Source organism: Abramis brama (genome assembly GCF_963993115.1).
Source record: "Abramis brama genome assembly, chromosome: 21".
Taxonomy (NCBI): domain Eukaryota; kingdom Metazoa; phylum Chordata; class Actinopteri; order Cypriniformes; family Leuciscidae; genus Abramis; species Abramis brama.
In genome coordinates, this window is record NC_139983.1 from 23,948,687 (window position 1) to 23,970,646 (window position 21,960).

General features: G+C 36.2%; 1 protein-coding gene across 2 annotated transcripts in view; it reads left to right on the plus strand.

The window, feature by feature from the left end:
* The first annotated feature begins 5,676 nt into the window (after window positions 1–5,676).
* ldah (lipid droplet associated hydrolase) overlaps window positions 5,677–21,960 on the plus strand; it is a 39,463-nt gene continuing 23,179 nt past the window's right edge. Inside the window, exons 1-3 of one of the 2 annotated variants that reach the window (XM_084097548.1) lie at window positions 5,677–5,823; window positions 6,583–6,777; window positions 17,129–17,263. In XM_084097548.1, the coding sequence (XP_083953674.1) occupies window positions 5,727–5,823; window positions 6,583–6,777; window positions 17,129–17,263 (427 nt within the window). In that variant the 5' untranslated portion in view covers window positions 5,677–5,726. The remainder of the gene's footprint in view (window positions 5,824–6,582; window positions 6,778–17,128; window positions 17,264–21,960) is intronic. The other variant, XM_084097549.1, reaches the window with a different exon arrangement.

The window sequence follows — 21,960 nt, forward strand, 5'->3', positions numbered from 1 at the left end:
ACATCACGTTTGCAATAGGATACTCTTAATTCATTTCTGAAATTTCTCTGTGTGTGTCTCTCTAATGTTAAAAGCAAGGTTTTTGCTTCTTACTGTTTGAGAATTAATTATCAAAACCACATCAGATTTCTTGCAATCACATCTGAACTCCAGTAAAAAAAAAAAAAAAAGGCTTGTGAAGCTTTTTATTAAATATTTTTGTTAAAATGAGAGAGAAACAGCTATGTAGATATATTTCATAATGAATGAATGAAATTCACATTGTCATGCATCAAGATATATTCAGGAAATACTTAAAATTATAATCTCTCTTTTTTCATATTTAAACAACAGATCTCTCGACCAATATTTTGATACAGTGTTTTCACAGGTGCACTAAATATTCCCTATTGTCCTCAAACAGCTCTGTGAAAATGTGTTTGATTGTGTGTGTGTGTGTGTGTGTGTGTGTGTGTGTGTGTGTGTGTGTGTGTGTGTGTGTGTGTGTGTGTGTGTGTGTGTGTGTGTGTGTGTGTGTGTGCGCGTGTGTGTGGTTAGACATTACATGTGTTTCCAGTAAAGTGTAATTTTTTATTGATTAGATTGAGATGTGAGAATGTCAGGTCACAAGCATGGAATTCTTGGCATATTCACTGCAGGCATATCTATATGAGCAATGCTCTTTAGAACAAGGCCATAAGCATACATTTAAGAATGGGGTGATCTGACAATCTTAACCAGATATAGTAATGCTTATTTTTTCCTGATTAAAACACACTCTAACTAATTTCAAACTTTACTACATTTGTAAACCCTAGGTGCTAATGGTGCTAACCAAGTTTTGTAAATTCTCATATATCCATTGAAATGAAAATGTATAGAATAATAATTAATGGATTACATTAAAGTGTGTTTGGCTTTGTCTTACTTGTTAGTAAATTAAATAACTTTGTAACAAGTATTTAAAAAATTGTTATTTATATTATACATTTATATTATACATTAAACATTATTTGCAGATTTTTCACTGGCCTATACATCACATCGAGCAAGTGAAAAAAAAGCTAAACTGGCAACACTTTGTCTTCTTTCTATTACTATTATACTATATTTTCTCTGCAAACATTTATTATTACTAAACATTATTTTAGACATTCTAAAACCGACTTTAGTCATCACAAAATGTATCTTTTTGACAAAGTAGCAGTTTATTAGACTTACGCTTTCCAGATATTCTCTGAATACTTTTTAAATTATGTTGCTAGGTGACAATGTATAACTTGCTTGTGGTATTGGACCTGATACATCAAACATGGATCTGGCTGTTGATTGCATATGGATTTACTTCCAGGCGAAAACTCACAGGACACCTGATTCTGTATAAGAAATCTGCATCTAAGCCCATGTCATGTCTGTCCAACATGAGAAAACACAGGTACCATGCAATGGTAGCCTATAATGTCAGATTTCATGCTCTTTCCTGAAACTAATCTTGATCTAATAAAATGTGTGGGGAACTTTTTTCCCAGTTTGGCTCTTACTACATTACTTTTAACCAGTTCTAATCAGTTCATTTTCTTTCAGTGATTGACTCGTGATTTTGTGATAGTGTGTTGAAAGAATACTGAGATTACTGCCTGAGCCAGTATTGGAGCCTTTTGTGCTTTACTTGGATTTAGTGTTGACATTTTACTGGCTGTTACAACCGCGGCAGAAAATCAGATTCAACATATTTCTGTACGAGAGTGGATTATATCCAGATATCACTGTGAAACTCATGACGGTTAAAACTGATATTTAAAACAGTTGCCGTTGAGACAGTTTATACGTAAGCTATGCAACAGAGGGCAGTTCGTTTATTACTATGCATTCGTCTTTATGAAAGCTCACAGCATGTGACAAGATAAAGATTCAATTTAATATCCAAAGGTAGGCTAAATGTGTTTGTTGAGCACTGCTGTGTGTGGCCATTATGACCCGCAGGTTTGAGTCCTCACCCGGGGGTGATCTAGAACGTCTACTGAGATGATAGTTCTGAGAGGTCCAAGTGAGTTTTTGACATGTCTTGACAGTGGAATATTGTCACCATCGCTTGAATTCACAGGGCCCAGGACAATTTAAATGCAGTATAAAGATGTAGCGGGCCTTTCCTAGTTGTAACATTCCCAGTTGTCCAGCCCTGAATACATCCTGTCTCCTATCAAACTGGCATATGCCATCATCATCTTTTTCTGTGCCTTATCTTTTGTTTTCTTTAGTCCCCCAGCCCAAAAATTCAAGGAAAACTATTTAGTGCTCTCTCTCTCTCTCTCGCACACACACACACACACACACACACACACACACACACACACACACACACACACACACACACACACACACACACACACACACACACACACACACACACACACACAGAGAGAGAGAGAGAGAGAGAGAGAGAGAGAGAGAGAGAGAGAGAGAGAGAGAGATGACCTAATGGAGGCAAAGGGGACTTTCCAGCATATATGCCGATGATGCAAACTATTGGAATGTGTTATGTGGACCTGATAAATTAGTTTTATCAACAACAATCAATGCATTTATCACGCATAGGCAAAATTTATTTGGGTGAAATGGTTATGGTTAAGACGTTATGGTTCAAAACATGTAACCTGCTCAGTGAAAACTCTATCACACTATACATAGTGCTTGTTTTACCCATATCTTTAAATACCTAGTTCTGTCATGAACCTCTATGGCACAGGCTGATAGGTCCTTAACTCATTTGGTAGTGATCGCATCGTTATCTACATAGAGCAGCTGATTGGTTGCTGTTGCATAAGTGGCCAATGAGCTGTGGCCCAACATTCAAATACTAGCAGTGTTTGGTGTTAGCAGTCTGCAGCCGCGTGCTTTCATAAAACCTCCACCTTCCCCAGCTCCACCTGTATAGATCTGCTGTGGTTATTTAATGTATCTTATATGTGCAGCAACAGCAGCAGCATGTCTAAAATGCTCACGACAGCAACCAAACACCACCACAGAATGTTCCCATGTGAATTACAGTTTTTTCCAACTGCTTACACCAGGGTTCACCAATCTCAGTCCTGGAGGGCCGCTGTCCTGCAGAGTTTAGCTCCAACCCCAATTAAACACACCTGAACCAGCTAATCAAGGTCTCACTAGGCATACTAGAAACTTTCAAACAGGTGTGTTGGAGCTGGTTGGAGCTAAACTCTGCAGGACAGCGGCCCTCCAGGACCGAGATTGGTGAACCCTGGCTTACACACAAAATCTTTTCATGTCACACTATTTTTGAAACCTCTCACTCAAAGTGCAAAACTACATACCAAATCTCCAAAACCATAAGCTATTTCTCAGCCTTTGACTCAGTTTTCAATTGCATTAAACACTTTTTTCAAAACACTACACACAATTCTCTACCTAAAACACAAAAATCTAACAGGAAGTGACTTGCTTTCCTTTTCTAAACACAACCAATCAAAATGCTACACTTATTCCCCAGGGGCACATTCAAGTTCAAAACGGTGCGCAACGTTTTGCTACGGTTTCCGGGTTGAACGGCATGTTTCCTGGAAACGGCGTGCACCGGTGTGCAACGGGGTTTGAGATACGTTTACTCTTGTTTGGTGGGTGTGTCAGAACTGCAGTCCAATCAGCAGCAACATGTATATAAAGCACGCGGTATTACTGTAAAGTGAACTCGCACAATGGGTCCAAGGAAAGTAATTTACAAATGTGTTCGATGCAGCTCGGTATACGCAACAACTGAGGATAATAGAAGACATGTTTGTCATAAGTTTTATTGTAAAAATATAGGATATCAACATAATGATGTAGTTGTTTATATTTTTAGCTTCATTGCAAGTGTTTGACATTTGGTATAGAAATAAACAATGGTAATTACAGTTTTTCTCGATTGTTTACACACATTTTCTGGTACTTGAGACACAATGACCACAACATGCAACTCATTCACCAACCCCCTGAACCAATTCTGCTAAACTACAAGCACAATTCCTGCTTTACACTCAGATTGCAGTTCTAAAACACACCTTTTTCAAAACACTACACACAATTCTCTGCTTTTGGCACAATTTTCATGCAGAAAATCTCTTGTTTTCAGAAGGAACACACTGCCATTCAAATATGCACACTGACTCATCACGTGGGCAAACACCCGTCACACAGTTTTACAATTAGCAATCAGCGCTTTAGCATAAAAGGGCAACAGGTCAGCTCTTCAATGGAGCAATGGATGCCAACATTTTTTTTTTTTTTTACTGTAACTGTATACAGTCAATTCTTCTGTTGTTTTGTATGTAGACCACTGTATGAACAACTTTGTGTTGGTTGGGATGTACACTGTGTACATTGTTTTTGTGGGAAAAATAAAATATATTTGTTACCATGTATTTGTGTGTTCTGAGTATAAAAACAATATTCTCAAATATTTTACAACACACTTATGTATGCACTGTCTGTAGTAAGTGTAACACTGAACAAAAAAAGGCCTAAGTCATTATAATGAATGGAGAAGAAGTGTTTTCCATTCATCATAGTGTTATACATTGAGCACATCAGTGTTCAACTGGTTCTTATAAATGTCTATTCATATGATGGTTTGTGTGTGTCATTTGAAAACAAAATACCATTTTGAGAAGAAATAACATTGTTTTGAATGTAAAGTTTCCTTTTGCAGGAGAATTGAAGGGTTTTGCCCATTGTGTGTGTTTTTTTGGATTTGTGTGTAGAGTTCTGAGAATATGAGGCATGCTTTCAGAAAATGTGTGTAAACAATCGAGAAAAACTGTAAGTGCTTTTCCTAAAAATGAGAAAGAAAATACAGGGTATTAAAACAGTATGAACTACAAATAAAGACTGCAAACACGAATTGCTTAACTGATCACTAACCAATCACTGCTTTACTGTAGTATAGGCCTAAATAGGTCAAAGGTCAGATGATCTGTTTTGAACAATGGATTTTTGCCATTTGATGCAAATGCTTCATTCTGACTTGTTTTTCTGACTGAGAGTTTTGAAAAAAGGAGACATAGTTTTGCAAACGTGTGTAAGCAGTTGGAAAAAACTGTAACTGTCATGTAGCCTAGTGGCTTGCACTGTTGCCTCACAAGGAGAGCCCCGGTTCAAGTCCCGGCTAAGGCAGAGGCCTTTCTGTGTAGAGTTTGCATTTTCTCCCTGTGTCTGTGTGGGTTTCCTCTGGGTGCTTCAGTTTCACCCATAATCCAAAATTATTTCAGTATAGGTGAATTAGAGATGCTATATTGTCCGTAGGTGTGAATGCGTATGAGTCCCCAAGCCATATAATGGGGAGGCTTGGCAAAAGAACTGGCGACCTACCCCGGAAAAAAAATCATGGCCAAGAAAATTCATGGACAGTCAGTCTCTCACGTATGGCAAGAGATAGCCCGTAGAATAACCAAGAGTCGGATATGACTGAAAATGAAATGGATAATGAATGAATGAAGTATTTGGAGTAAAAAGAACCACTGTGGTCAAAATTAAATAAAATTAATTAAAAAAAAGAAAAATAACCCCTCTATCTTTGCTTTGAAGGTTAAACATTTAAGTTAACCGACCCCCTTCTCACCAGCTAATAAATAAGTGTAGTGTAGATTGATCCGTACATACAGTACATTAGGTGGCGATAAACTCCTGTTGGTTCGCGGACTTCAAAACATCCAGAAGAAGAAACAGTAAGAGCGATTCGCTCCTTTGGTTTAATGGTCCTTGCTTTGAGAAGATTACCGGTAAATGTCATCGCATCTCTAATTACAAACTTTCTCCGCTCACAAACACTAAAAAGAATATCATCTTTTGGTAAGAAATGCAATGTAGTCATTCATATAGGACAAGCTTTGTAATTGCGTGTAAAGTCGTAGGTAAATGTAATGAATGAGCATTATAAGCTGCAGGTTTATTAATGAGCATACTAGACAATTATTTTATAGTTAATTTAAGAAATTCTACATTGACAAGCTTTGTGTTAACATAATCGAAAGCTATAAGTGATGTCTGGATGTAAATTACCCGTGTTCTATTTTATTCTATCTGATTATTATATATGTTTCTCTATACATATTGAGCCTGAACTGAATGATCTTATCAGAGGACTAAACTAGATAACAGACTCTAAACTCCGATGTTCAGTGTGTTGCAAGCTGTCATTCAGTCATTAGATGTCAGAGAGCAGAACTGCTGCATATCTGCTGTCAGTGACTTTTGCACCAGACTTGTGCTGAAGTATACTCCAGCAAGACAGCATTTATTAATATGGACAAGTGTTAAAGGCCACGTTACGTGTTAAAAACGTTAGTTGAGTCAACTGATTGTAAAATGTCTGGGACAGTGTTCCACTGCTTGTGCTCATAATCACCAAAGGCTGATTCAACATTAATCAGCTGTTTTTTGTTTGTTTTACAGTACATTCAATCAGCAAGTTGTAGTTGGATTAGGAAGATATATAGAGAGTATTTAAGAGTATAGAGAGTATATATAAGTATATACAGTATATAGAGTATATATATAAGAGTAAGATATATATAGCCTATATAATTAGTCATTGGTTTCTATACTTAGGCCCAGAACTGTGTGGAGCTGATCCAGTTGATGTGATGTGCAGTCCCGGATCCGAGGGGCCCGGAGAGGATCCCTCTGTGGAGTATGTCTACTGTAGAGGTGTAATCACTGAGCTGCTCAAGTATGGACCAACAGACCTGCATGCTGTCAGCAAAGGCCCAAACCCTCCTAAAATGCTCATCCTTGTCATTCCAGGTAGGATGGGTCAGGTTTCCACTTGGCAAAAACAAAGGCCTAAATATACAATATATTTTAAAATAGATATAGATAAAATAGAACAATCTATTAATATATATTATATTGTTATTTATTATATATTATTATTATTATATATTATATTACATTACATTTAAAGTTATGTTTCAATATATATTTAATATGCAAATCAGTATTTTAAAATATAGAATTTGTTATATTCAAAATGCTAACATTTTCACTTAATTATGAAATCACACATATTCCACCTTCAAAATTGTTTATTATATTATATTATATTATATTATATTATATTATATTATATTATATTATATTATATTATATTATATTATACATGATACAATTACATTACATTACATTTGAGAGTAGAGGTTTTCTCAGGTCCTAAAATCTGTACCTGACTCAAATTGGCCTGAATCACTTCTTACCTGAACCTGATGTCCATAAATTAATTTAAAAATAAATAAAAAGTTGACCAAAGACAGACCCAATAAAACTAGACCTGACTCTGACCCGACAGCAATTTTATTTTAACTTAGCCTGATCTGGGACTACCACTTTGACGCTACAAAAATTTCATAAAAAGATCGTACAAATAATCCATAGTAGTTTATTTCAAATTTTCTAAAGAGACACATTCACTTTATGCACTGAACACGCTCGGTTCTCAGGTTTATGGTTTCTTTTGCAGTTGCTGTATATATTGTTTTTGATGGTTACATTTTGAATGTCAGGAAATGTTTGAATGAACTTTAAGGCTTTACTTTTTGCTCAGCCTCAAAGCCTATGACTTCACTTCCATAATTAAGACCAAGCACCAAATAAACCTGTCTTGAGGCAAAATAAATATCTTAGACCGAGCTGTGTTCAGTTTTGGTTGCCAAAGCATTTATAAACATAACTAATGTAACTTGTGTAGCAGTGATTTGTACGCAGGTGGGTGAGTGTGTCACAGCTACAGTATCTGAAGCATAGGACATAACACAGCCCAACAGATACAGGGGATATGAAGAAAAGTTCAGCACAGTTGGGAATCTACCTTTTTTACACTTGGCCCTGGGTCAAGAGGAAAACCCCAGTGGAAAATGGCTGTATGGGCCACCACTCTTCCCCTGACAGCAGCTTCTAGTGCATTGACTTCATGGAAAAGCCGTGTAGCTTAGGAGCAGATGTTAAGCATTAAAAATACTGTTCAGATTATTACACCTAGTCAGAAAGACTATGTTAGACTTTCAACTTTCTTATTTGTACTTTTTTGGTAGTTGCTTAATTTCACCTTTCATTGGCTAGATTTACATATACTTTGGTTGAAGCTCTTTGAATTTAGAGAATTATAGAGATCATTCACCAGCAATGTTAATTCTGTCATCATTTACTCTCCCTCATGTCTTTCCGAGCCAGTATGACTTTCTTTTTTCTGTTGAACACAAGAAGATATTTTGAAGACTGAATCTTTTTTCCATGCAATGGAGATTGGAGCTTTCATGCACCGTATAAAAAAAAAAAATTGCATCAAAAATGTGGTCCACACACTGAATGCATCCTTGCTGAATAAAAGTATTAATTTCCTTCCTCCAAAGCAAACAAAGAAACCTTACTGATGCTGAACTTTTTTAATGGTAGCGTGCCGTACATATATCACTTTTTTAATTCCTGACGTAAACTATTAAAAAAAAGAGAGACCCCTAACTGCAGATGTCCTGGAGAGAGAGAGCACGGTCAAGCTGATGACCTTAAAGAGGGCCGCTTTTCACCAGGCTCTGAATGTCACTGAGCATTGTGCTCAATAGACTCTTTATGGGAAACGGGGAGCCCATACGCCGGCACTGTTATTGTAGAACCTGTGCCCTTTTCTCCAGAGATAACAGCAATAATCTGCAGTCTGGCCAGAGGCTCCCTTGGCTCTTATATCTGCCAGGGCCGGCACAGGTGCTACTGTTTTAATGGACTCGGACTGTGTTGTATTACTGAGACAAGCACACTGACTGAGCAAACTAAAGGATATAAATACAAACCATATTTTATTTGACAAAGGTAGATTTAAGATTTTAACACTATATATTCTTATTACACTAGCTTAGTGTAAATGATACAAAATGCAACCTTTTTATTGCGTGGTATAACAAAGCAATCTACTTATCAGATTAAAAAGTGAATGTTTTGAAAGATCTTGATTTATTAATGATCTTTAGTCTTTAATAGTTCTCTGTTGTAAGTGGTATTGTTAAAAATGCCAGTTGCTTAATGTCTTATTCATATTTTGAGGCATTAGGCATTCATATCTCATTAGAAGATCAAGTTCCAATCGAGTCCAGTTAGAGACAGGCACATTGACATTTGTGTGTGACAAATGCCAAATCACCTCAGTTCACATATACACTAACCGTGTTAACTGACTAAACCACTGGATGGCAGCAGGTTTGCTGTGTTATTGCTGATTTTGTATGTCCCCTGCCGAGCATGAAGTGTCTCATGATGTTTCCTATTTAGAAAGCTTTACAATGGAAGAACTAATAACTTGGTATAGTATATCACTGAAAATAGTCAATTAACCTTGGTCAGTCTAAGTTCAACAATTATTTGTGTTGTTTACTGTCTACTTTAAATCTTTCTTTAAGAGAGCTTTTAGACCAATTTCGAAAGGTTCTTCAAATGTGATCTACATTTTATTTATATTTTATCTATATCAAAGTGTTTTTATCTAAATGTTCCACCATCTACAGAAAATTGTCATGTTTTCAACTCAAGTGCAATAGACTTGATGGTGATCTTGTCTAACCTTAACAAAAGTGTAATGATGTATAAATACAAGGAATGATTTTTATACAGTATATTATTATATTGTATAAGAAAATTGTTAAGCCCTTTATCATTTTAAAAGAAGAAAAGTTACTTATGATGAGTCCTATTTAAAGCACAGAGATGTTCAGGGGGTCAGGGATAGCTATCCAGATGGTTTTGATTTATAGGAACCTGCTGTGCAAAGCACTCTGCTTGTCTCACCAGCTGCATCCAATAGCCCACAGGATCACATTGTTTGATAATTCATAATAATCTTACAAAGATTCCTCTTTCCTTTGCCATATTTAGACAGTATGCTTTTTTCCACTTGAGGTTGAGGCACGTTGTGTTCACTTTAATCAGTGTGGACTTTACTCTAAATTATTTTCCTAATAACATGTTTTTTTTTATCACCAAATGTTTCCAAGGGGTTTCCCTCTCTTTTTGGATATGGAAACGAATATTTATGGTTCATGAAAGGAACAACCCCACTCCAGCCAACTTTGCTGACCACCTTGCAACTATATAAAATTATATGAACGTTCTGCAATTATGATTCTCTTGCTAGCATTTGCTGAGCAGGTGGATCAGGAGTTACGATGGGCTTGCCAAGGGAGGTTATTATTTTTGCGTTTTCATGCATTTCTTGGATTTCAGGCATAATGCTTTTAGGAATGTTACCCGGAGGTTGTATTTGATTGCCGGTCTAGCACTGACCTTTTACCTCCCCTCTGGTCTCGCGAGTCCTTTAACTCTACGGCAAAAGACTACATTGTTGTGGGCATGAACAACCCATTTAGACATGAGATTGTAGGACTGACATGTAAAGCGATCAACAGTTTGTTTCGTTTTTATGTGCTTTTTGGCTGGTTAATCAAAAGTAAAATACCACAGTATTAGACAGGTGCGTGAATATTATTTAAATATATTATTTTTGATTACTAAATCAAATAAATCCAGTCTCATGCTCACCAAGACTGCATTTATTTGATCAAAAATATTATTTCAATTTAAAATAAGTTTTCTATTTTAAGATATTTTTTAAATGTAATCTATTCCTGTGAAGGCAAAGCTACATTTTCAGCATCATTACTCCAGTTTCAGTGTCACATGGTCCTTCAGAAATCATTCTGATATTCTGATTTGCTGCTCAAGAAAATTGTGCTGCTTAATATTTTTTTGGAAACCATGATACATTTTTTTTTTCAGAACAGCATTGAAATGTTATAAATGTCTTTAATGTCATCTTAATGCATCCTTGGTGAATAAAAGTATTAATTAAATTAATTAAAAGACTCCCAAACTTTTGAACCGTATATGTTCATTTTCCATTTATAACAGGAGTTTCTCTCACTTTTCACATGCAAGATGGTTTGTTTGTAGCATCAGCTGTTGCACTAAATAGCCTTACAGTCTTTGCACAAGTGCTGGAAAGTTATCTTTATTAGTGCGCTAATAACGATTAGGTTTTTTTTTTTCACTACAGTTTCCATAAGCTCCAGTGAGGTTTTATTTTGGTACTGTTTTCCTTGTTTGTTTGAATATTGTTTGTAACGACAACTATACAGTAAGGTGCATTTACCAATTGAGTTTAAACTGACTGTTATATTAAAAATACCTGTTGCGGTATTCTCTATTGATTCATAAATTGTTCTTCATCCATCTAAGCTTTTCCCCCTCCTGAGGTTGACAACTCCCCTACTGCCTTTTATCCTGGATTACAATTCCTCATGAATAGATTGAAACAACCCTCTGAGGGCAATCTGTTAGGAGATCTGGCTATAGTCACCCTTGTGTCTGCATGTTTGCCAGAGTCAATAAGCATTTTCACTTGTTCCTCTCCCTCTGCAGACTGGATCAGCTTTATGGCATGTTGGACCTAATAAGTTAAAGACAACTTCACACACTGTCTCCATGAACGAATTCCAGCACTTGCTAATGCCTTCCTTACGGCAGGTCACTCTAACCTGTTTGACTCGATTCCTGTTTTGTTTGCACTTTAATGCTACTAAATGGTGGTATCTATTGATAGACATTTTCTATGAAAGAATAAACTAAAGTTCAGTTTAATTCAGGATTAGTTTAAACTAAAACATTTAAAAAAATACTTTAAATAAACTTTAACTGAAATAAAATATTACAAAATCGTTAGCTTGATGTAAAATAACTAAAACTGAAATAACAATTGATAAAAGCTATTTAGATTTAAAACAAAAACTAATAAATAAGATAAAAAACAGACAACAACATTACTAAAACTAATGTTAAACTAAAATTATTCAAAATATTAATTCAAAACTAATTCAAAATATTATTACAATCTATAATAGTATCTCAATGATAAAACAACACTGGTTCACAGACTAAACCAGAAGGAGACTCTTAACTGGATTAATTTTATTTTTTGATATCCATAGGGTCCTACATCACTGCTGGTGTTTATGCATTGATTTAGTGACTTCCCTCTTGTGTTATTGTGAATCGGTATGGCTGGTAAGCAAGCAGGATGGTGTGTGTGTGTGTGTGTGTGTCAGAGGAAGAGGAAGAGACAAAGAGAACGTGTCCTGCACCTGCAAGGCTACGTCAGTGGTGTGGTAGTCCAGGCAGCCTTGGGGTCAGAGACAGCAGGCAGGGTATCTGTTTAATGTCCTGGTGAGCAGCCCTGAATTTATGAACTCGGGGAGAGGGGGAAATGATAACGTGTGGGAGAGGAGAGGATAGCTCATGCTTCTGTCGTCTTTTTCTGGTAGGAATGCCTCCTTTGAATTCTTTCTCCCCACACAGAGGCAAAGCTTTTAGTTTGGCCTCACTATTAGCTCTGTGATGTCCAAATAGAGAAGCTGTGATAGCTTTAACACAGGGATGGAACAGACACAGTTTCAAAGGGGAGGAGACCTTCTACTTCCTCGGTGTAATATACACATAAATAAGAGATCATTAGTAGGTATGTTCAGTGTCACATTTGAATGTATTCAACTAACACCATGTCCTAACCTGGGGTCAGTTGCATAAACATAGCCATTAAATTAAGACTGTATCTTAAGTAGTATGACCAGTGCTCGAAGTGGACCGGCACTTCTATATTTTAATCTTTAGCGTACTGTACCTTCACTTTCTCTAGCGTGCCGCCACTTCTCACTTTGCCACTCAGAGTCAAAGTGTCAGTGTCTTGGTCATTGTAGAAATTTCAAATGTGATAATGATAATGATTTGCATATGCCAGCCATTAGCCGTGCACAAGAGAGTACTGGCGCTTTTTTTCCCACTTCAAGCACTAAGTATGACCGACTAGCGATTAGTCAAGGGGCAGTCAGTCTTACTTTTTAGTATCAAATTTGACCAATCCTTATGTAACTGACTTAAAACAGTTATGAACAGTCTTAAAGAAAAAAACCTGATGACTAACTTGTAAGACTAGTCTTAGCAGTTTATGCAACCGGCCCCTGGTGTGATGCAAAAAATGTTAAAGGGGTGGTTGATTATGATTTCACTTTTTTAACTTTAGTTAGTGTGTAATTTTGCTGTTTGAGCATAAACAACATCTGCAAAGTTACAATGCTCAAAGTTCAAAGCAAAGGGAGATATTTGCTTTTAAAGAAATCGCTTTTTAAGGACTACAACAAACGGCTGGTAGGGACTACATGACATTCCTCCTGGGTTAGTGACATCACCAACCCTAAAATTTACATAAACTCCGCCCCCTCAACACGATTTATAGATGATCAAGACAGAATATGCTAATCAATGACTAGAAGATAACTACACATAAGCTACATAAATTCATCAACTAACCATTCAGAAACGTCCTGTTGCATTCTACATGTTGTCACTTCTTCTTGAGTCTCGTCTCCATCATTATCTGAATCCGGTTTGAACATAAAAGGCTAAAAGTTTTTGACATTTTCAGTGCATGTCTGTGTGAGTGCAAGCTGTTGAAGCTCCGCCCTCTGTGCTGGGAGCAGCAGCTCATTTGCATTTAAAGGAACAGACACAAAACGGTGCGTTTTTGCTCACCCTCAAAAATTGACAATTTTAACATCCTATATAAAAATATCTGTGGGGTAATTTGAGCTAAAACTTCACATACACACTCTGGGGACATCAGAGACTTATTTTACATCTTGTGAAAAGGGCATTATACCACCTTTAAAAGATTAGATTGAGATCACCCAAAAATGAATATTCTGTCATAATTTACTCACCATGACTTTCTTCTGCATTTGGAACAAAATTGGTGTTTGTATACTGGATTTCTTATGCTGCTCTTTTCCATATAATGAAAGTGAATGGTGACCTTGGCTGTAAAGCAAGATTTTCAGTGAATAACCAAAATGTCGGTCTGTTACTTATTGCAATTTTTTTGTAGGGATGCATGATATATCAGTATTATCAGTGTAGAGTTTTTATTTGTTTATTGGAATTAGTAGATACCAGATTTTTAATAGTGCATCTCATTTCCCTTGTTCTCATTCTTTCAAGTTATTTTTAATAACACTGTTAAAAGTAATCTTTAGCAAAATGAATCTCCATTTTTCATGCTATTCTAATGTTGTGATGCCAAAATGTACTTATAACATTAAAAATGTTTGACTTTAAGTTTTAAGTATTTTATTTTGAATTGATTTAGATCGAAATAGTATAGAATTTGAACATGAAAGTATCAGTATCACTATCAGTCTGAATTTTAATATTGGTGCATCCCTAATGAAAGTGACCACCATTTAAATGCTTACATTTAAATTTCAGTCTGTTCCTCACAAAACTGTATCAGCTGCTTCAGAAGAAATATTGCACAATAGTTTTACAGACTGCTTTTATGGTGTTTTATGGTATTTTTTCATTGTTTGTGGAGCTTTACAGCTCCTGGCCCCCATCCACTTTCATTGTATGGAAGAAAGAAAGTCATCCGGGTTTGGATCGACATGAAGCCGAATAAATTATTTCTGTTTCTGTCTTTAACAGCTGCGTCATGTCAAGAGACAAGACATGCTTGGTTTCTCTGTCTGTCACGTTGAGCTGAGGAATCCTGCAAACAGTGAAATCTCATTGGTCCAGAATTGAGTTGTTGAAAATTCAACATCAAATATCTTCTGATTGGCTGTGGGTTGTTTTTAGTTTTATGCAGAATTTTCACCTTCAACATGGACAGAAAAAATGGAAAGCAGTGTAATTATCAGCTAGATAAATGGTAGAGCAGTGTTTAAAGCTGTGGAGTACTTGTCTCCTCTTCCACCTCCCCTGCCCTTATAGATGAAATCTATCCGTGGGCCCATGTGTGACAGTGCATTCTTTGATTCCATCTGCCTTTATAGAGCAAGAGAGCCTGTGACTTTATTGTGGTGACTGGTTGGGAAAAACCTGCCATTTCTAATAACATTGGCTTGAAGCAGTTCGGACTTTGAGCATGTCAAGTCCCATCTGAAAGAGATTTGGGAACGCTCAGCATGAATAAAAACATACAAATGGATTTAATCAGTTTGAAAAGAGCTCGGAAGGGCTGCTGTCGGCCCTTACCGCTCATATCTGTGCAGCGTATCTCAGCGTACACTGCCCCTGCTGTGAGGACTGGGATGGTGGAGAGCTTTGCTTCACCAGCCCTGCTTTAACCATAGAAAGCCTATCATATTTGATACATGAATTTCTAAAGCCTCTAAATTATCAATATGATCAAAACTTTGCTGAAAAATCTGCTGCACATTGCATCTACTACATGCCTTCTGGCCTCTGATTGATAGTTCATACTGATTGATAGTTCATACAAGTTACAATCCTTCTTCAGCTCGTGGTACACGTCTTTTTGCTATGAAATATTTAATGTTTTTTATAAAGTAAACATATACTTTATAAAACAATTCACTTTTATAATGTTGTTATTATTATTTCAAGATGACCATTTACTGCACTTAGGTTTATGATACAACAGGCTTTTGAGGAATGTTTATTTGTACATCTTTCAGTCATCATTGTATTTGTATTACATTGCGTTATATGTTTTTCCACACAATTACATAATTAATACTAATTTGATCATAAAACTAAAAGTAATATACATATTAATTCATATAAATAACAAAACCATATTGCATATTTTTGTTCCGTTTGGGTCTCTGAATAAAATTGAGGTGGTTTTTGCTCCTCGATTGTGAGCTCTATTTGCCTTAAAATTGTATGAGCTAGATTTATCAAATATGAAAAATGCAATTTATATATTGTAACATATTAGACACACACAAACAGAGATGAAAATACGTATTAAACAAAGAGAAAACACTAGGAGATAGACATAGCAATAACACATTCACATAAACAACACCGAACATGGAACAGCCTGAACTGAAGGCTTAAATACACAGGGGAGCAATCAACAGAAAACAGAACAGGTGAAGAACTAGCCTAATTTACAACCATGGAAACAAACAAGGAACTATAGAACTCAGGCAATTTGGCACAAGGAAAACCAAAATAAAACACAATGAACTGACATAACTAAACATAACTGTAACATATAAAGGTTCAATATGGGCCTACTGTTCCATTAAAAATACACACACACACACACACACACACACACACATATATATATATATGTTGCACTTTATTTTAAAATACGTGCACTTACGAGTACTTGCAGTGTACTTACCTAAGAAAGTAGTGGGCAATACAAGGTAACTACATGGGTTAAGGTTAGGTTTAGGGGTAAGTTCAGGGTTAGTACGTAGTTATTACCCAGTTATTATAATTACTATAATAAGCACATAGTATTCTGAGTATTATTTCATATGTATTATATATATAGTGTATGTATTATTCATATAGTATCGGTATGCATGATATTAATTATTCATATAGTATATGGGAACATTTAGGGCTTTACGATACTTATTGGTAAGTATTAGAGTATATTGTGTTTTGCATGTTAATATGAATTTTGAAAAGTTTTGTTCATTTACATAACTCGCAATAGTCCCAAAATTTGTGTATCTCCATTAATGGGCAATCACTTAGCCATTGGTGTGAAAATACGAGCATTATTATTTTCCAAACATTATTTTGATGTGTTTTTGAATCTCACCTCGTGCACAACATTATGGTAAATGAATCGGCCTGTGAGGCTGTGGCCCGTCGATACTCTTTTGAGCGAGAGAGCAAATTCCCTGTGACCACACAGAGTGCTCATTGTTCTGCACTGGAGGCAGCTGGGTATCAGAGATGCCATTTATCTCCTTATCTCCCCTCACTCGCAGTTAACCTCATCTGTGAAGACCAGCACAGCTACGTCAGCAAACCTGGAACAGAACCCTGCTCTTGTCTAAACCAGGATTTAGGGAAATAATGTTTTAGAACCTGTTTAGACTGATGGACATTTTCTCATTTTTAGGACAAGGGGGCAACAAATAATTCAAATTATTAAAATGAATTTATATTTATATTTATATTAGAATACAATAATTAATACATTGTCCAACCATCCTTAAATTGTGTGTGAGAAATAGTGAAAAAAGTGAGAAATACAAATATTTGGCCTAATTACATTTTGACCTTTTCACAGGTAACCCAGGTGTGGTGGGCTTCTACAAGACATACATGTGGACATTGTATCAGACGTTCCTCCAGAGATATCCAGTTTGGGCTGTGAGCCATGCTGGACACTGTATGCCTCCAGAAACCTTTGATATGATTGAAGGTGGGACATCACCCTCTTTTCATACACTACATGGCCAAAAGTATGTAGACACCACTTTCTAATGATCTAGATTCGGTTATATCAGCTATAGCATTACTGACAGGAGCATAAAGTCAAGCATGCAGTCCAAGGTATAAAAGTGATCGTGCATGTCCTACATTGAGGCAAAAGTCATGCAACTGGTTGACATAACGTCTGTTCCAATTCTGTGGGTTGTTCATGGACTTCAAAGTAGTTTGTCTTTTTAATGGTTGACTCAGATGAGTGCAAGCCTTTTCAAATGTGGACTATATTACAAATATCTGTGTGCCGATGGTCATTTAAGCCTGTATGTACTTTTGTGTTTACATAAATGTCATAGTGAAAATATTGTATAGAGTGACATCATAGATCATCTGCAGAAACCACTGTCTGTTTGCTCTCCTCTGACTCACCATAGTATCATCACCACTGTTATGAGTCAGTAGATGGCAGCAGATAATTAAGTGACATCAGTTATTCAGAGGAATAATTATTTATCATTCTTACTTACCCTGCATCCTTTGAAGACACTTTTTAGATGGTTTTAGCTTTATTTACCATTTAATGTATTATTATTAATAATAATAAATTGATTATTTTATTTCTGTATACTAAATCATATTAATAATTACAATGAATCGTGTTAATATAAGAAATTATTTTATTTTCCAATTTTGCATTTGTTTTTTGTTTTTTTGCGTGGTTATTATCAATAGCATTAGTGGTATGTTTCTTTTTCGCACAAAATTTCATTGATGCTTCAGGTCTTTGTATTCATCAATTTTATTTTTATTGGTTTATATTTACCTAGCCTTAGATATCGATAAAGCTCAACTGAATTTGTTTTAAATCATTTAACAGAATGTTATGGTACATTGGAAGCCTTTTTGAAACCAGTTTACTTTGGAGTTACTGTGCCCTCATGCACAAACACTGCCTGTGAAGTCACTGACTGACTACTCTTAAAGACGGTTCTGACTGATATGACGGTTTGTAGTGTCTGTCAGAGTGCGGGATGCTCCTCCTGGAATCTTTTCACAGAGCCCACAGTAAGGTGGAATGCATTCGGGACTGACGAACGAGCCAAGTTGTGTCTCCCTCCTCTGCCTGAACCAGTATATGACAGTCTGGCATGTTCATCCATAAAGCAGCATGGACATTTTTATTGAGCTTGCTACGTGGGAAAGACATTACCAAGCCCTCACCTGTAATAAGATAAACCACATGCAGATGGCTAGGATATCCAAAAACAGCACTTCTACTGGCTTGCTTGATGGATAGGAAAGTCTAGATGAACACTGGTCACTTTAGCTGTCCAGACAAACAAGCTGCAGGGACCTTGCACTTCCTAGTATGTCTTATTGTGGTCTGTTTGTCACCCGATAAACAGAAATTACCATAATCAAATCAGTAGATTTGCCAGAACAAAACTTCTTGAAGCTCATCAGAAATTTTCAGCAAACTGAAACAATCTCTTAGCTAATCCAGGAAAGGCCTGGTTTTACAGACCGGGTTTAGATTAAGCCGGTATTAGGCCTTAGTTCAATTAGAATATTTAGCTTTTATAAACATGCCTTAGAAAAATACATTACTGGTGTGCATCTTGAGAAAAAACTATGTTTTAAGATATGTCAAGTTGCTTTCAGTTAAAACAGCTTGAACATGCATTTTAGTCTGGGACTAGGCTTAAGCCTGTCTGTGAAACTGTGGGATATATTAATATTTTTTACAATCTGAAGTATCAAACAATTGCTTTTCTATTGTGAACACATGGAATACTTTTACCGGAATCGTAGTCTTAAAGTATTCAGTGACAGACAGCTGATCTCTGGCTCACACAAAAGACGATGACATCCATTGCTGTTCATATCATGTCGTGCAATCACGAGCTGGATGATTAAAAGTCCAAACTCAGCAACGGATTCAAATATGCCAAGAGATGACAAGCGGCAGGCGTTTGCCAAGGCAGCACAGATGAAAGCAGGGACACAATTAAAAGTTCAATTTCATTTCCCCACTCTTGCTCTTTGAGTGACATTCTTGATTACCATCAATGGCTGTCTTAAGCGCGGTGGTATCAAATATACTGGGCTTTTCTTTCCACGGCACATTGTCTTGTTCATCTCAATGATCCATCCCTCATCATGTTCTGCCATTTGGTTCGCAGATGCCCCTGTTTGAAGAAATAGCTGCTTATGTTGCTCCTCATTGCTGAGGATGTAGTACAGTTTATCAGACTGTAATGAACTAAAAACTGCCAAAGAGATTCAAGGAAGCGTTTTTTTTTTATCATGCAAGCACTTGCAGAACGTTTTTATTTAATTTTTTTTTATGTTAGATTAAACTGTTTTAGTGATTTATTGTTTGGATATTCCTGTGTTTCCTTCAGTAAATACTAAGATGCTGTCATTGAAGTTTTGCAGGCTGAAACAGCAATGTTGGCTCAACCAGTTGCATGGGTTGAGGGCGGGTCTGTTTTGTCACATGTTCAAGATACCTGTTTGAAAACAGTCATTATTTTTGCTATTGTTTATGGACACTACTGGCAAATAATTTTTATGAATTATTTAATATGCAGTTTGAATCAGGGTTTTTATTGTTTACTATTAAAACAATTTAGTCAATTAAAATAAAGCAATTAAAAATGAAAATCTTAAACTAAAAAATTAGAAATGTTGTTTTGGCAACAAACTGAAATAAGCTGAAGTACTAAAATGACTAACTGGAAATAAATAAAAACTAATTTTTTTTTTTTTAAACTAATTAAATTTAAAGTAAAAATGAAAGCTCACTATAAAAATAAAAGATATTTCAAAACATTAATAAAAACTATAGTAGTATATAAAAAATACTTAACATTGTTTGAATTAAAAATAAATTTACTTTTTTAAATTACTTCAAAATATGCCATTTAAACCATCTGAAAACTGATTGATACCATTTGATAAACATTTTACCATTTGATATTTATATTATTCAGTATTACCATTTTTTTTTAAACTAGCTGATTGTAGATTTGGTGGTCTTCTGTTTTCCATAACACCGTGGCGTCACTGACTTGGGTGTCAGATCTGGTTTGCGGTTTCTTCTTTAGATGACCCTTCAAACAACTTCAGGTTTTCAAATCCAGCTTCCTTCTCCAGAAGTCACTGGTGGGTTTCCTTGTGAATGCTGCCCATTGATTTACTGCTGTTCAAAGAGCACTTGGTCAGCCAGCGGTCAGCAGCAGGCACAGCCATTCGAACCCACAGAAACCTCATTTCGTCCAGTCCAGCACAGCCATAGAGAAACTTAGAGTTCATTGATGAGATCTTAAACTCTCACCGCCAAAAACTTCAGTCCCTTTGGCAATATAGGGCTGGACTTATTTTATGGCATATATTAAGTAATATTACATCCCTGTGTCTTGGAAACATAAACAAAAGCGGGGGAAACGGTAGTGGGGTAAACATGCCAAATCTCTGTGGAGGAACTGTTCCTGTGGTTGGCAAATCGTGATTGATGCCTTTTGATTACAGTAAAAATATCTGTTAATGCAAACACGGAATATTTTGGACTCTGCCAATGTCAATAATCCTGCCCTGGGTCAAGCCGTCCTCAAGACCTACACATCTCATTCATTTTGTCAGAGCGTATTAAGAGAGCTACTACTCAAAATCTACTTTCCCTTCTCCGATATGACTAAATTACCCTCTATTTATGCTCAGGCTATTAAAGTAGGCATAAAATAGGAATTTCCCTCGTTCTTGCAAGATTGCCTGGGGTATAGTAAAAGGGAAATAGATTGTTCTAAGCGGTTTGGTTGATGTGACCCTTTGTGACCATTTGTAGTCAGGTTAGGTTTCATGTTTGTCTTGCTGATTGGAGGCATAGGCATTGGTGGGAAGCATTTTGGCCCTTTTTAAACACTGCATTTAAAACAAAAGTTATCTAATACCTCTTTGTACGGGTTAGTTGTAACCATTAGTTGTTTTACATTTTCTATGTTAAACATGGCCTTTATCATTAGCTGCATTTTGGTTGTCTTTGGCATCTTTAAAGACTGATGTAGATCTTGCGTTCTTAAAGGGATAGTTCACCCAAAAATGAAAATTCTGTCATCATTTACTCACCCTCAAGTTGTTCCAAACCTGTAAGAGTTTCTTTGTTCTGCTGAACACAAAGGAAGATATTTGGAAGAATGTTTGTAACCAAACAGATCTCGGTCCCCATTGACTACCATAGTATATTTTTTTTCTACTATGAAAGTCAATGGGGACCGAGATCTGTTTGGTTACAAACATTCTTCCAAATATCTTCCTTTGTGTTCAGCAGAACAAAGAAACTCTTACAGGTTTGGAACAACTTGAGGGTGAGTAAATGATGACAGAATTTTCATTTTTGGGTGAACTATCCCTTTAAGCATACATGCAAATAACAATTCTCCTGTGTTTCAAATACTTAGTTTTCTTTTTTAAGATCCTCTAATCATGCTTACAACAGCAAAAGGACAAGCCCTCTATATCAACCCATTTTTAATCAGTAAGACAACTCTGTTGTGGTTCCTTTTGACATTAATATTCAGTAACCTGATCCCAGGGTGAAATATGCACCACACATTTATTGCACATTTTTGAGAGGGGGATATAATCATTTAACAGCCTGCTCCCTATACATCGCTTACTCTTGCCAACAGA